This window comes from Poecilia formosa, unplaced genomic scaffold (assembly GCF_000485575.1).
Source record: "Poecilia formosa unplaced genomic scaffold, Poecilia_formosa-5.1.2 Scaffold30, whole genome shotgun sequence".
NCBI classification, from domain to species: domain Eukaryota; kingdom Metazoa; phylum Chordata; class Actinopteri; order Cyprinodontiformes; family Poeciliidae; genus Poecilia; species Poecilia formosa.
This window is the reverse complement of record NW_006799969.1, coordinates 2204592-2218917: the sequence shown is the minus strand read 5'-3', so window position 1 is coordinate 2218917 and position 14326 is coordinate 2204592. Positions and strand designations below refer to the sequence as shown.

At 38.7% G+C, this 14326-nt stretch overlaps 1 protein-coding gene across 1 annotated transcript in view; it reads right to left on the bottom strand.

Annotated features, from left to right (window-relative positions):
* LOC103136206 (ryanodine receptor 3) overlaps positions 1-14326 on the bottom strand; it is a 130986-nt gene that overhangs the window by 93610 nt on the left and 23050 nt on the right. The window contains exons 3-13 of the mRNA XM_016670049.1: positions 13701-13805; positions 12105-12125; positions 7651-7665; positions 7059-7133; positions 6851-6929; positions 5376-5488; positions 4324-4423; positions 2705-2798; positions 1876-1950; positions 950-1106; positions 431-595 (exon numbers count right to left, since the gene is read on the bottom strand). Of these exons, the coding sequence (XP_016525535.1) occupies positions 431-595; positions 950-1106; positions 1876-1950; positions 2705-2798; positions 4324-4423; positions 5376-5488; positions 6851-6929; positions 7059-7133; positions 7651-7665; positions 12105-12125; positions 13701-13805 (999 nt within the window). The remainder of the gene's footprint in view (positions 1-430; positions 596-949; positions 1107-1875; positions 1951-2704; positions 2799-4323; positions 4424-5375; positions 5489-6850; positions 6930-7058; positions 7134-7650; positions 7666-12104; positions 12126-13700; positions 13806-14326) is intronic.

The window sequence follows — 14326 nt, the reverse complement described above, 5'->3', positions numbered from 1 at the left end:
TTCATGTTCATGACAGGTGTTATGTCATGTTTATGACAGTGTCATGTCAGTCTTATTCACCCCCCTTCAAATAAAGTGTTACCGGATTTTAGGTGAGAAGCAAAGCAGTGTTTTTATGAAAAAAGTTTTACCAAGTGTAGAGTGCATTTGTGCCAGATCTCTTTACTCTAACAACCCTAAATAACATTCACTGCAATCAAATGAGAGATTTATAGCAGTCTTAGATTATAACACAATTGTCAAAACGTATAATAATTTTGTTGCAAAACCAAAAAAAAAGGTTTTCAGATTTAATAGAACTACAATAAAACCCAATAACCAATCATCCTACTCACTGAGCTCATTATACCTGGACTAATCATCTGCTCCAAGGAATCTTATTTATAATTTTTATTTGTTTATGTTTATGCTTGTGTATGTCAATGCTCACTCTTCTCTTGAGGGGCCCCAGTCGAGTAGATTTGACATCAGGCGCCTGATAGGACAGCCACAGACCTGTTGCTACATGCATGATGAAGCAGACCGAGTCTCCATATTTGATCTCTGCCACCCCCATGCCCTCAATGTCCCGCTTGGGGCTCTGCTCCAGCTTCTCCTATCCAGGTTCAGGAGGGAATGAAGAAAGCCGTCATGTGAAATAACAATTAAATGCATAAAAACGCAACAAGCAAATCAAATCAAACAGCCGCATAACTCTACTGCATATGCGCTTAATGGTTCAAACGACTGCTGCATGATCTCATTGGGGGTTATATTCAGGGAAAACATTATTGAAACTGTTGTTGTTGCATTAGAGAGAATATCAACCATAAAATCTCTCACTCTCACTCTCAATGACGTCTTAGGTTCAGACATGATTTGTTAGTAATACAAATCAAAGAACACAACGTAGGGCCCATAATTCCTGTGGTAGGTTTATGAAATTGTACCTCTATGTGCATGTACTTACCTTTGATGCTCTAAAGCAGAAAGCTGTAGAAATGGTGTCCGATCTCTCCCGGTCCTGCAGCACCAACCCCCTGTCCTCAGTCAAGGCCAGGTAGTGACCTGTTGTCAGGTGACGTAGCCGAAACGGTTGCCCCCAGCGGATGTGGCTTCCACTCCAACTGCAAATGACAGAGAAATGCATGAGAACTGGTGACATTGCTGAAGAGTTCATACAGCTGACATTTATTAACATTTTTGCAACACTACAGCCTCAAAAAATAATGAAATTGTTGTGAATTTTGGGTGACAGATGAACACAAAGTGGTTCACAGTGCAAAGTAGAAGGAAATTGATACAAAATGTTTTACAAACAAATTTGAAAATGTGGTAATTATGGTATGACTTTTGGATTTACCTCATTCATCCTGATAATCCTAAATGAATTCTAGTGCAACCTGCTGTTTCCAGAACTCCCCTAATTAGTAAACACAAGCGACTTGTGCTATTTATTTTCAGTAAAATGAAGAACTCAGAAGTTTGCTAGAAAGCATTACTGAACAAACAGTATCATGACGACCAGGCAAGCACAGCTTTAATTAAGTAAGCTTGGAAGTCCTGCAGGGATCTACAGCTCAGGTAGGAGAATGTAATGACAAGACTTCCTTCAAACATCCCAAAAACATCTCCAAATTTTGTCCATTGCTTTCTTTACCTGATGCAGAAAAACAATAAGTTAAACAGGGTCATAAATAAATTAAAAAAAAGTGATCATTTGTGACAGGAAATTAGATTCGGTGTAAAATGTTAAGGAAAACCCTGAGATTACAGAGTCAGAAAAAGTCATACAAAATTGCAGACAGAAAGGGGGGAAACTACAAACCGATGTAAGACAAACACATTTAAAGAAACACAGAAGATGGAGAAAGACATGAGGGAATTATTTCCAACCTGATTCGTAGTGGTTCCAACCTCCACAAGGACCTCGCCTTTGCACCTGCTTTGCCCGTCTCATAGTTGACTATCCTGGGAAAGCCAGAGAAGCAGAAATGTTTGGTTTGACTGTGGATGCCACCGTCAAGGTCATTCATCCTAGCTCTGAAGAATCCCACCTCTTGTGCAACCCTCATTCATCACCCTGATTTCTAGAGATGTCTGGTTCAAACACATAAACACACACCAGCACATGGGGTGCATTCACTCTTTTTGACACTGGGACGCCATCCTTCAAACAGAGACACGTGTGTCCTGATAACCCACAGCGACACTGTCTATCAGCGATATATGGGTGACTGAGCTCAAAGATAAAAGAAAACACTCATCACCCTCTGGTGTCGGCTCGCAGTGGGTTTGATCTGGCTCGAAAACATAAAATATGTCTTAAAGGAAAGCTGCTTCCGCTAAATTTCAAGGACAACACTCGGAGAAAAGCCAAAGCTTAAAATGAATTATCCAATACCGCCTCCATGTTTGCCATGCTCTGTTCTAAAAATAGACACTGTGTGTGTGTGGGTGTGTGTGTGTGTGTGTGTGTCTGTGTGTCCAATAGGGAGAAGCACATCTCCCAGCACCTTGTTGAGTGTGTGCATGGGCCACGTCTGTAGTTATGACCCACTTCATGTCCTGCTGGGGTTTTTTTTATTCAACCTTCCTTCTTTCTGTTTTAATTCTGCCATCTTTTGCTCCTGCAGATGTCAAAGTGTTCATGCTGGTCAGAGAGATTTTAATAAAGTGTGATGAAAGCAAAGGCAATATGTGCTGTTTTGTCAGTGTTTCACACCTCTGCTGTTCTTCACTCTGGTCTGATCCTGGGATGCTCACCACCTCGTCATGACCGTGGAATAGACGCATCACATGGCCACCCAACAGGTAGCCTATTCAAGATAGAGGAGCAGAAGGGGACTTAAAAATTGGTCTTTGCTCTTTGCCGGTATAGAATGACGGCATGAATTAAAAGAACATTTTTACCAAGCCTTTCAAAAGTATTAATACCCCTTAAACGTTCTCCCATTTTCTCATGGTACAACCACACACTAAGTGCATTTCACATGGATTTTGTGTGACAGACCAAGACATGCCAGTACGTAATTATGAAGTGAAACGATTTTTTTTACAAGGTCTGTAGATTGGTGAATACTCTCCGAGCAAACACTTGGTAGAACTCTACCAGCTTCCTACAAATGAGACGGAAATTTTTGCCAATTCTTATTTCCAAAAGAGCTCAATTTCAATCAAATCACACAAAGAAGTCAAGAAACTAATTAATAGGCTGTCATTTTCTTAAAAACCTGTTTTTTCCTGTATCCTGTTTTTTTCCTGCATGTTATGTGACCGTCACATAACATGAACGGCTAAGGGCGAAGTTGAATTTAAAAATTGTAGCATCATATTTTAACAGTCTTTTCCAGCTATTAGTACTGACTAAATAAACACAAAAATGTGATTATGTCATTTTATTAAACTTATAGACATATTTATAATATATAAAACAGAAACCTCTTAGATTTATGAATTGAAAAAATTATACGCTACAGTAAATCCTCCATGAACAGTATTCGCACATAACTTGGTGAAGACGGCCGCAAACATACTTGCTATTCCGTGTCAAACTGGACAGAAACCGTAACATGGCTCTCTGCTGTCACAGCAGTCTACAATCAGTGAGAGCGCCGCCGCTTTTCTGTCATCATTATATCTTGTCGCACTCTCACATCAGTTATTTTAGACTGAGAAGTTGACGTTGCTCCACGGCAGAATGAAGGATGTTAAGGTGGTTCTTTTTCCTGTTCTATGATCCCTCCGCCATCTTTACTTCTGTATCGCAAAAACTCGTTCCGCTTAAGCACGACCAGCGCCCTCTGCTGGATTGCAGAGGGCGCAACACTGGATTACAACACTGAAAGAAGGTAAACGGAGGCTATTAAAGATTAGAACACATTTTAATCTAATAAATTATTAATCAGTTAATCGTAAATTGATGGGTTATTATTTCGTGTGATCAGAATAAAGTTGAAACATAAGTATGCCATGCTTTTCAGTTTTATTTTATTTTACTTTTTTTTATTTGTAATCATTTTGGAACACCACTTATATTTCCCTATCTCTTCATAACCATGCAATACTTTTTGTGTATCAGAAGAAATACCAGTAAAGTACATTGAATTGTAAAATGGTACTATGACAATATGTGAACTATTTCAAGGGGTATGAATATTTCTGCAAGACACAGTTCAATTATATAGCATTTACATGATCAGAGACAGGGTGGGGAATGTTAACTTATCTGCATTTGTTTTGTTGCAAGTAAATCTGAATTTTAAAGACAAGCTGTTTCAAATTAATGTGGTAGTTATTATCTTCTGAGAATAACTTGATGAATAGAACATGAAAAGGCTCTACCTTCTTCTATGTTGCTACCAGAACAGATGGGGTGGACATTCCACAGAGTCTGCATGAAGGAAGCATCCACCTGGATGTTGCCATTGGAGATGGATAAGTGCTGCAGGAGAGGCCACATGGAGGACTTAATCATTCATGCACACTAAAAAGATTTTAAATCCACACTCTCTTCAATATTAATAGAACAAAAACAGTCACTCAGATTCAGATGGTGCCATATGTTTAGCACAGTTAAATTGAACTCACAAAATTAATCATAATTCTGAACAAACAACACTTTATAATTGAAGTGCTGATGAAATCATAAAGCTGACTAACAAACATTTTCTATTTTTGGACAGTGTTGCTTCCAGGAGGATATTAATAATTACATAAATGTTTTAAGCAAAGTCTTTAAAAAAATACATTTGAGACATCTGTGTCCTTATAATCCTTGCTCCCTGAAGTGTCTTCACAGCCCTTAGGCATTTCCTGTCTCCATATATTATAATATGCTTGACAGCTGGGACAGATGACCAGATTGACGTTGGCGACTGTAAGGCGACAGAGGTCTTCTGTCTCTGAGCATGTCACAGTTGGAGGGTGCAAATGTTGCCTGGAAGCGGTCAGCGATTTCATGAATCACAGGAAACATGTTTTCCGGGTAAAGAACAGTGATATAGTAAGGCTGGACACATTTTAAAAGAAACCCCTAGGGCGTTTCAGAGGTACAAAAACCCCAAAATCATCAATGGTGGGAGGCGGAAAGTGTAACAAAGATGAAGCCAGAAAAGGCTAATTTAAAATTTGTTATGTCTAACAAAATCATAATCCTTCAAACTGCACACTATAGATAAAAATTCCCTTATTGTAGTCTAAGCATAATTGTAATTTTACTACTTCGGGGGAAGGATTCCAGCAGGAAGGCGTGTGCCAAATGGACTGGGATTAAGCTGACATTTTGTTGCATTAGAGTAAGATGAGTCTGTTCTTTTTGCATAGACCTAATGAACACAAATTTAGGCGAATGAGCTCAGAGTCTTTAAGGTTTAGATGACAAACTTTACACTTACAAGGTATCTCTCTGAGGACACACTGACAAGGATGAGGTCATCACCGATGCGCACTTTCTCTCCTTCTGACCTCTGTTTTGAAGCAGGATGGATCGTCCACCAGCAGGCTTCACCTACAACACCAAACAGTTTTGAATCATGACTAATTAGATTCCATCAATATATCCATTTCTATATCTTCATAATCCATGCAGAGCCTCGGAGAGGAAATCGATGCCTGTCCAGTCATTGGATGAAAGGCAAGTTACACCTTGGACAGGTCACCATCCTTGTACAGGGCAACAGAGAGAAATTGTACACATACATGGGGAGAATACACACAGATATGTGCAGAAAAGGGTCAGCTAGGATTCACACCCAGGACCATTTGCCTTGAAGCATGTCAAAAATTAATTTAAATTTCTCATTTTGACCTTTGATTATTCCATGCTTTTCCATAACTTGTGCATAGCTTTATTAATCACTAATAAAGCTTTCAAGTCTACTTTACTTGCCAAGTGGGTAGAGTAGTTGTTGTGATTGGGTGAAAATGGTTCTAGCATAAAGGGCTTTGAGTGGTGGTATGACTAGAAAAGCAATGTATATAAATTCATTCCATTTACCATTTGAAATGAATAATGAGCGAAACAGAGAAATATTTTCTTATTAGTTATTCACTGGTGTAAACTTAATCTGATGTAAAGACAATAAATCCTGAGGAAATATGACATTGTGTGAAGTCACATGTGCTCCCAGTATAAATATCTCAATATATAAAATTACATTCAATGCTGGTCTCATCTTCTAAAAACTGCAGTTCTTAATGCTAGATCTGCAGATTAATGTTTTACAAAAAAACAAAGCTCAGATTCAGCCACAAAATTCTGATCAGTGCACTTGAAATACTGACGAGGTTGTAATGTGCTTTTGTTGTAAAAGTCTCCAATCAAAACAGCAGATAATTATGGATAAATACAAGATCGTTTTGAACTACTCTACATTCTACTCAGGCATTGTGTCATCGCTAACAGTGCAACATGATCACAGCCAGCAAAAAGGGGGACTAGTAAACATGTGAGTGCCATTGGCAACAATCTTTCAATGTCGTATTAGAACAACTGCTCATTAAAATACTGCACAGCGCAGAATGAACAGCAGCAGCAGAGGAAAAATGTTTGCGAGTATCATTCATATCACAACAAGACCTTCAAATATGCAGCCTCGATGTAATCATTGCTGACAACAGAGGCCCACTTTGAGTCTACAGTGTTCCCCGGGGAATAATAGCTGAAATGCAAAAAAGTCGTTGCACAACTGAGTCATGAGCAAATAAGGAGGGAAAGATAAAGAGGTGGGCACTGAGACACCAGAGAAAAAATTACAGTGAAGTCACCAGACAGAGATAAAAACAAAGACAGTGAGGGAACAGCAGAGGTGGAAGTAAAAGTTCAAAAGAGGAGGATGAAAGGAAACCTGCTGTAAAGCTTTCGTTTTACCTGTTGAATCCTCCTGCAGGCCGACATCAAAGGACAGCTTATCTGTCTGGGACCTTGATGTCTTCAAACAGGCCAAGTACTGGTGGTCAACACACATGTTAAGTCACAAAATATCATGTCAAAGAAGTAATAGTCAACAATGAACTGATCTTGATAATAAAACTTTAATGCTTTGTTCAAATATTTGTGTGGTGATTGATCTTCTGACCATAGAGCTGAAGGAATGCCGCAAGAGGATGGCGTGTCCATAAAGCAGAGTCTTGTGTCCTCCACTGTGTGCCGCCTGTACACATCATTCAAAAACACAAACACCAAACACAGTTCAAAACAAGTTTCAACCAAAGCGACCCTTATGTTTTTTTGTTTTGTTTTTTTCCTACAGTTGCTTTCATCTTCATCTGACCTGTGACATTGGTTGTTGACCTCAGCAAAGCTCTTCTCTCAAGCATGACCTCAGGCAGGGGGAACATATCTCACAGGGAAGTGTGTGATATCCCATCTCACCAATGAAGACATGCAATCTGACGCGCCCACAAGAAGATGGTGCTACTGGCTCCTGTATCCACACGCAAACCGGATACGGGCTCATCTTTCCCGACTACAGACTCGTGGGAAGGATGCACATCTTTAGTCGGCCGTTGATGCAATGTCAGTGTTAGCAAGGGAGGTTAGCACCATAGTTTTTGGTGTTGTAGGAGGGGGAAAAGTAGAATCTCTACTGGGAGAGATGCAAAAGGGATAAAGAGGAGGTTTTGTTGATTTTTTTTTTTTTTTTGGCCAGCAACCTCTATGTTACTCACCTTCCTTATGAGCCTCTAGGAAGCATTAAGGTAAGAAAGAGTGCCATTGTTAAAAGGGATTTGTTGTTCAGCTTCGGCTTATTGCGTTGGTTAAGTACAGTGCCTTGCGCAATTATTCATGCATTGTGAAATTTCCACATCTTACTACATTAAAAACACAAACTCTAGTGTGTCCTGTTGAGATTTTATGAAAACGTTCAACACAAAGTAGTGCCGCTAGTAGAATTTTAGCTTGTCTCTAACACTTAGGATGACAAAAATATTCACTCTACCGCTTCAGCCGCAGCTTGATTTGTGTTTGTTCCAAAAGTATTTTTCCGCCCCTGCAGGAATTTAGAGAGATTTTAGAGAAGCTAGGAGGGATCACATATAAGGATGTAGTTCTTCCCTCGGTTCAAGGTTCTTTGTCAGCATTCTAATTGAAGAATTACAATGCCACTGATCCAAACCAGAATGTTAGCTCCTCTAGTGAGAAACTGCTGTGTGACATCTCACAGTTCAACTCTAGTGTAACAGATTTGATTTGATTTTTTCCTAATTAGACCAGACTCTGATCTTGTAAGTTGCTGTCCTCATTCTTTCAAGAATTGATAAAGGGATGTTTGAGTGAAAATGACCAATCTCTGCTTGGTAACTAAGAGTAACAGTTAAGTTTTTCAAATTAAAAAAACAGAACACGTAACTTGTGCTGGTATTTACAACTTCTTATGATGATACCTCTGAAGGAAAGTCATGAGAAAACCTATTACTTTGGAAAACAAACATTGCACATCTGTCTCAACACAGAGTAAAACATGGTAGCACCATGCTGTGAGAATGCTTTTCTTCAACAGGGAAAAGGAAGCTGGACGGAGTTGATGGAAGGATGTAGGGTTAGTTTTCAGCAAGAATTCAGTGCAACCAGATAGAAATCACTATTCTCAGCAGCACGAAGGGAACTGGACATGCATAAAGGCAATAGAAAACCTGCTCAGTATACAATTGACAGAAATCAAATACTTTTACGTGTTGCCCCTACTCCCCTTTCTATCGCCATCCTGGGCGATTGCAGTGGTGCAGAGGTGAAACCATGCGACCTGTGTACAGAGGCCTCAGTCTCCTACGCAGCTGGCAAAGGTTCGAGTCATGGCCTGTTGACCTTTGCTGATTGTCTTCCCCCTCTCTCACAACCCACTATCCATTATCCACTCACTCTCAAATAAAGGCTACCAGAGCCAAGAAAATAAAAAAAACAAAATAAAATCAAGAAACAGCTACTGCTGGCAGAGACATAGCTGCAACTGGAGCAAAATGCTGTTTTACAATGTATTGACAGAGTATATTAATCCAAGTGCACAACACATCTTTCTTATTTTTTATTTTAAATCTAAATCATTTTCCTTCCACTTCACAACTATAGTCTATTTGTCAGTGTTGATCTATCGCATAAAATCCATATAGAATACATTGAAGTTTGTACATGTAACAAGGCAAAATGAGAAAAAAGGGGTATGAATAATTTTGCAAGGCACCGTTTCTGGTCTTCAACTTATTTTAAAGTAAAGGGGATAAAGAGGAGAAAAAGCTGACTTGTTTTGCCAGTTTACAAAACACAGTCTTTGTCATGCCATCAAGAAATTGTTTTTATAAAAATGGTAGAAAAAAAAGCCGTATTTCACTTTAATATGTCAAAATGAACCCAAGCAAAAACACATCTGTTAAAAACGACTACAGTGACATTTAGCAAATTTATGCTCCCCGAACAATTTGACTGCTAACTCTGTAACATGGCTGCCTTAGCTCCAATATGTTTTGTTTTTCCTCCTTTTCTTTCTTCTTCTCATCTCCACCTGCCTTCACTTGCTACTGGGAAAGTAGTCCGCCTGTGACTTGATGCAGTTGTGCTACGCAGACTGCAGCACTGGTTTCCAGGCTACCTTTGTTCTGCTGCTTGCTCCCATTTGCCGGCTGAGGCACTGAGCTTAATGCGGTGAGGCACATCGAACTGCAATCACCCCAGCTAATAAATCGGGTTTTGATGTTGCTTTCAGTGCTGGCAGCTAGAAAGAATATCCTAAAAATCTAAAAAAAAAACAAAACAAAAAAAAAAAACACAAAACTTTTGGCTTAATGAACCAAACAGTGAAAGATGTTTGCACACACGTGAAACCTTTATTTCAGTTTGACATTTAGAGATGGAAACTCCTGCAGTGTTAGCCTTAAGACAGTGAATGCATGGATGCACTGCTGTGGCTTTTCTCTCTAAATGAGGGATGTGAACAGGACAGGAATTGGAAACCAGCATGCACACACACACACACCCACACACACCCTCCCAACAGGTCAGTCAGCTCTGGTTGTACTCTGCGTTAAATTAGGGATGGCATGTACACCAGTTGTTGTGTGTTATTTTTTATTTATTTATTTATTTATTTTTTGCAGGGACCCACTGTGTCTCACTGCCTCCTGGCTAAATCAGCCTGAACTACCCATTTGCTTCGGCCACTGCCTATTGATAATACCATCTGTTCAATTGAGTATTGATTTCTGAGCCTCAGTCGAGACATATTCAACCTCCATTTCCCATTTATTGTTGCTTCCTGTGGCGACATATCTGCAAAGGCAAAGAATTATGAAGAGGTAGAGGATATTGAAAATGGATAAACGTGAGCTAAGAGAATACGCTGAAGTTGACATAGTGAAAATGGCCATTTCAAGGGGCTTGAAATGGCCACTGGAAGTATAAACAACTTTAGATGTTTTTGCAGCTAAAAACAAAAGCAATGGAAAAACAGTACGAAGAAATATCTGAAATGAGTACACGAAACCGACTACAAGATTTAGTCAAATTAAAAACCTTCAATAGAAAGCAAGACTAACCTAAATGAGACTGCCAAGTTTTTATGCTGCTAAATTTGTTGACTTCAAATGAGTAAATGAGGTAGATTAGAATGAGATTTATTTCAAACATTGCTGAATAACACTAAACAAAGCCAAGTTTAGAACTTGTTTAATTTTTCAGAGGCATTAAGGTCAATTGCTTGGCAAGTATGATTCTTCTTTTGTTTTTTGTTTTTTTGGGTTTTTTTGGGGGTGGGGGTGGGGGTGGGGGGGATCGTAAGTAACTAAACCACCAGCAAGAAAACAACTGTTGCTGCACACTGCTGGCCAGGTGGATGAATAAGGTTTGACACTTTTACAGATGGCAAGCTAAGAGTTGTATGGAACTATTGCAGGCTCACTGCAGGTTCTTTCTTTTTACTGAAGTTGGACTTGTCTTTATTCTAATTTTGCTCAGTTTAGTCATTGCCATTTAAATTACATTGTTATCCTTGTGTGTATCTATGTCTAATAATTCTTGATTGATTTCAGCAATCCCCCTTCGTAATTTCATCATGGTCATCATTTGGTTAATCAGACTCATTCATTCATTTTTCACAAACTAGGAGACGTCAGTAACTTAGAAGGAGGCTATTTTTGACCCTGATGAAAGCATCTGCTTGATTAAACTAGGAACTGAGTATCACATATGAAATACATGAGTGGCTATTCGATACAATTATTTCCAGCTATCCTCTCCAGCTACCGCCAACGCTCTCAAAAGCACCAGCGAAAGAAATGGTCCTGACACGCATCACTCTGGCAGACAAACAGTCCCCCTGTGGCAAGAAACTCAATTCCTGGCAATTTCGTTTGTCTCTGAATTTAATGCAGGGGTCTCCAAAGTCAGTCCTTGAGGTTCAGACACCTACATGTTCTTTCTTTCCCTGGTTCAACACACCTGAATCAAATGGTTGTTCATCAGTAGGAGGTAGTTGGACCATTTGAGCAGGACATTCATGATTTAAGGTTTCTGGGTTTAGAAAGATCCTTAGAATCGCCAACCATGCAGCATCAAAGAGGGGAACATGAAAGCATGAAATTATGCTGGGAGCCTTTTTTTTTTTTTTTCTTTTTTTTTTGACCACATCACTGGTGATAATTTTCTGGTTCATTACAGAAATAATTGTGACAGCTGGGCTATTTGCATAATTTTATTTCATTTTATAGAGTTACTTTGATTAGAGGAAAATACTATGACAAAGGAAGGCTCATCCTGTGTAGTTTGATGTGCATTACTGAGTGTTGCTTTGATGCCAGTCCAGTATTAGAGCCACACTAGTTAATCAGTTGTAGAAAAAATAAAACACTAAGGGTTCTGGGAAGTCAATATATAAACCCTATAAAACAATCTATTACAGACTGTGTACAAAAATCCATAAGAGAGCATCCATCACTTCCCAGAACTGGTTCATTTGTGTGATAAACTGTACTTCCAAACTATTTGTTAGTATTTAGTGGTGAAATGTGGTGCAGGAACCGCAGGGAATCAATGAGGTGGGAACAGATTGGTAAATTGACTACTATAATAAATACTATGATGTGTCATGCATGCACAAGGGATAAGAGGCTAATGGCATGATTGGTGAACATACCCATCGATCCGGGCCGCGTGTCTATCATGCACAGGATGAAGATTATACACAGAGAACAGAAGATAAACAGTAGAGAATTACACATCTGTCACTGCAGGGCCAAACTAAAAGAAGTTTACTAATGCACTGTCATGGACTCAGATTGATTTGTTGAATTACAACCTATGACATCCAAATGATATTGATTAAACATGCAGATTTCCTCTGCAGTTCTGTCCCTAAGTTGCTGGGTCAAATCTAGTTCAAGATCAATGGTATCCCCTCTATCCTTATCATTATTCATAGCAGCCTGACCTCTCAACACTCAGAGTGCCCAGACCAATATGATGGGCCCATTTGGCCTTTTAATTTCCTCACACTGACTGGACAAGCTAAGGATCTTGAACTTAACTGCCTGCGCTCATTACAACTGCCTCTCTAAAGTGTGCAGTGTAGAACAAAGTGGGCCCTGTACTGCCTGAGATAAAAGACACATCCTATCCTGCTTTTTCATTTCAAGATAAAGGTTTCGCAAGGTCTTCATGAAATGTCTGATATGATAACAGGATTACAGTACCATGACCCCTTTTCACAGCTCATTTTTAGAGTCTGTAAGTTTGCATGTCCTTTTAGGAGGCTGTGCACAAAATGTTGTGCACAGCCTCCTTCCTTTTCACCACAGCCCAACAGCAATATTTAGTGGCAACTCTTTGTATTTGTATTTTTAAAGTATTTGTCACTTATGATATAGTTATTTTACTGGTATAAATTCTTTTCATTTTTTATTTCACGTGTATTGTTTTTTTTTTTATGTTAGTTGGATACAAGAAATACATAAGCGTTTTTTCTCGCTCCTCCAAACATGTGCTGTTATTGTATTTCTGCAATTAGTTGTGCAAACTAAATTAAGCTACCATTGCACTGATTACGTACTACTCCTTCCCCAGTTGTTGCTGGGCACTGTTGGTCAGATGGTCAAAAGCATTCAGGAAAGGTTTTGGATTTTCCCTCACCAACAGACAATACAAATTTGGGTGTTTTGAAATACATCAAGGCGTTGGAATTACTTACAATTATTCATTTAAATTAAAGGATCATTACTTATCACTCGCATTCATGCAGACACAGATGGCAAAAGTAATTTTTAAATGACTTTTCATTTTCAGAATGAAATGAGAATTGAACTACACCAAAATGTCAAATTTTCTTTCTGGGGGAAAAAAAAGAAACACTATATAGAATAGATACAGTATTATTTCAGAATTTTAGCTGAGTTTAGAGAAACATAGAACCACAATTTTGAAGTAATAAAAAAAAAAGTTTTTACTTCCCACCTTTCAGGTGAAATTAGTGCAGCATTATTTGATGGTAGAAAAAGAACCAAGAAAATTGTTAACGTTTTTTCCTGCAAATCTAAACCGTCTCCCCAAAAAACCAGAGGGCCCAAAACAAATACCATTCTTCCTTTATTTTTAAGGTTTTCAGTGGTTGACTTAAGCAACCCAAATTACTGTTTGAAAGAAAGAACAAGAGAAAATTTTTCATATTGTGTGCACTGAATGGATGGTTAATTGCAAGCTGCAGTATAATGGTGGAGATCAGTGTGCTCTCACTCACCCCTTCACTGTTCTGTCCACTTTTAGCGAGCATTTCCTGTAGAGCCCGTACTGATAGAGATTGCTCCAGCACAAAGGTACAGATGCACAGGTCTGGGGGAACATACTGCAACAACAACAAACAGCACATGGTTAATAATTGCAAGAGATTTATGGTGTCAGTAATGTTTGTCTTTAGACCATTATTATTAATTGAATGATTGCTAGCGTGAGATCCTATCTTTACTCATTTAAAAATGCTTAATGTTTTATTGCATCATCAAAAAGACTTAATTTAGCAATATCATCAACAAAACGGTTTGGAAGATGTGAAAGGTAAATATCGAGAAAATCAAAAACCCAGATTATCATTATAATCAAAAAAAATCACAAAGGAACAAAATATTACAGAAACTTTTTGGTTGTTGATCACATCTTACTCTGGTTAGTGCGTTAAAAGCATTTTCCTTAACTTCCAGATGCAAAATGCTTTTTCGCTAAGCCAGAAAAAGAATGTTGCAGGGATACTATGATTAGATTCCCACTCATAAAATCACCGCTGACTGCTGCACTTTTATCTGTTTCAAACAGAGTTCATTCTAAACGGGTAGGCGACATTCATTAAATTGCACTTCAGAGACATTAACC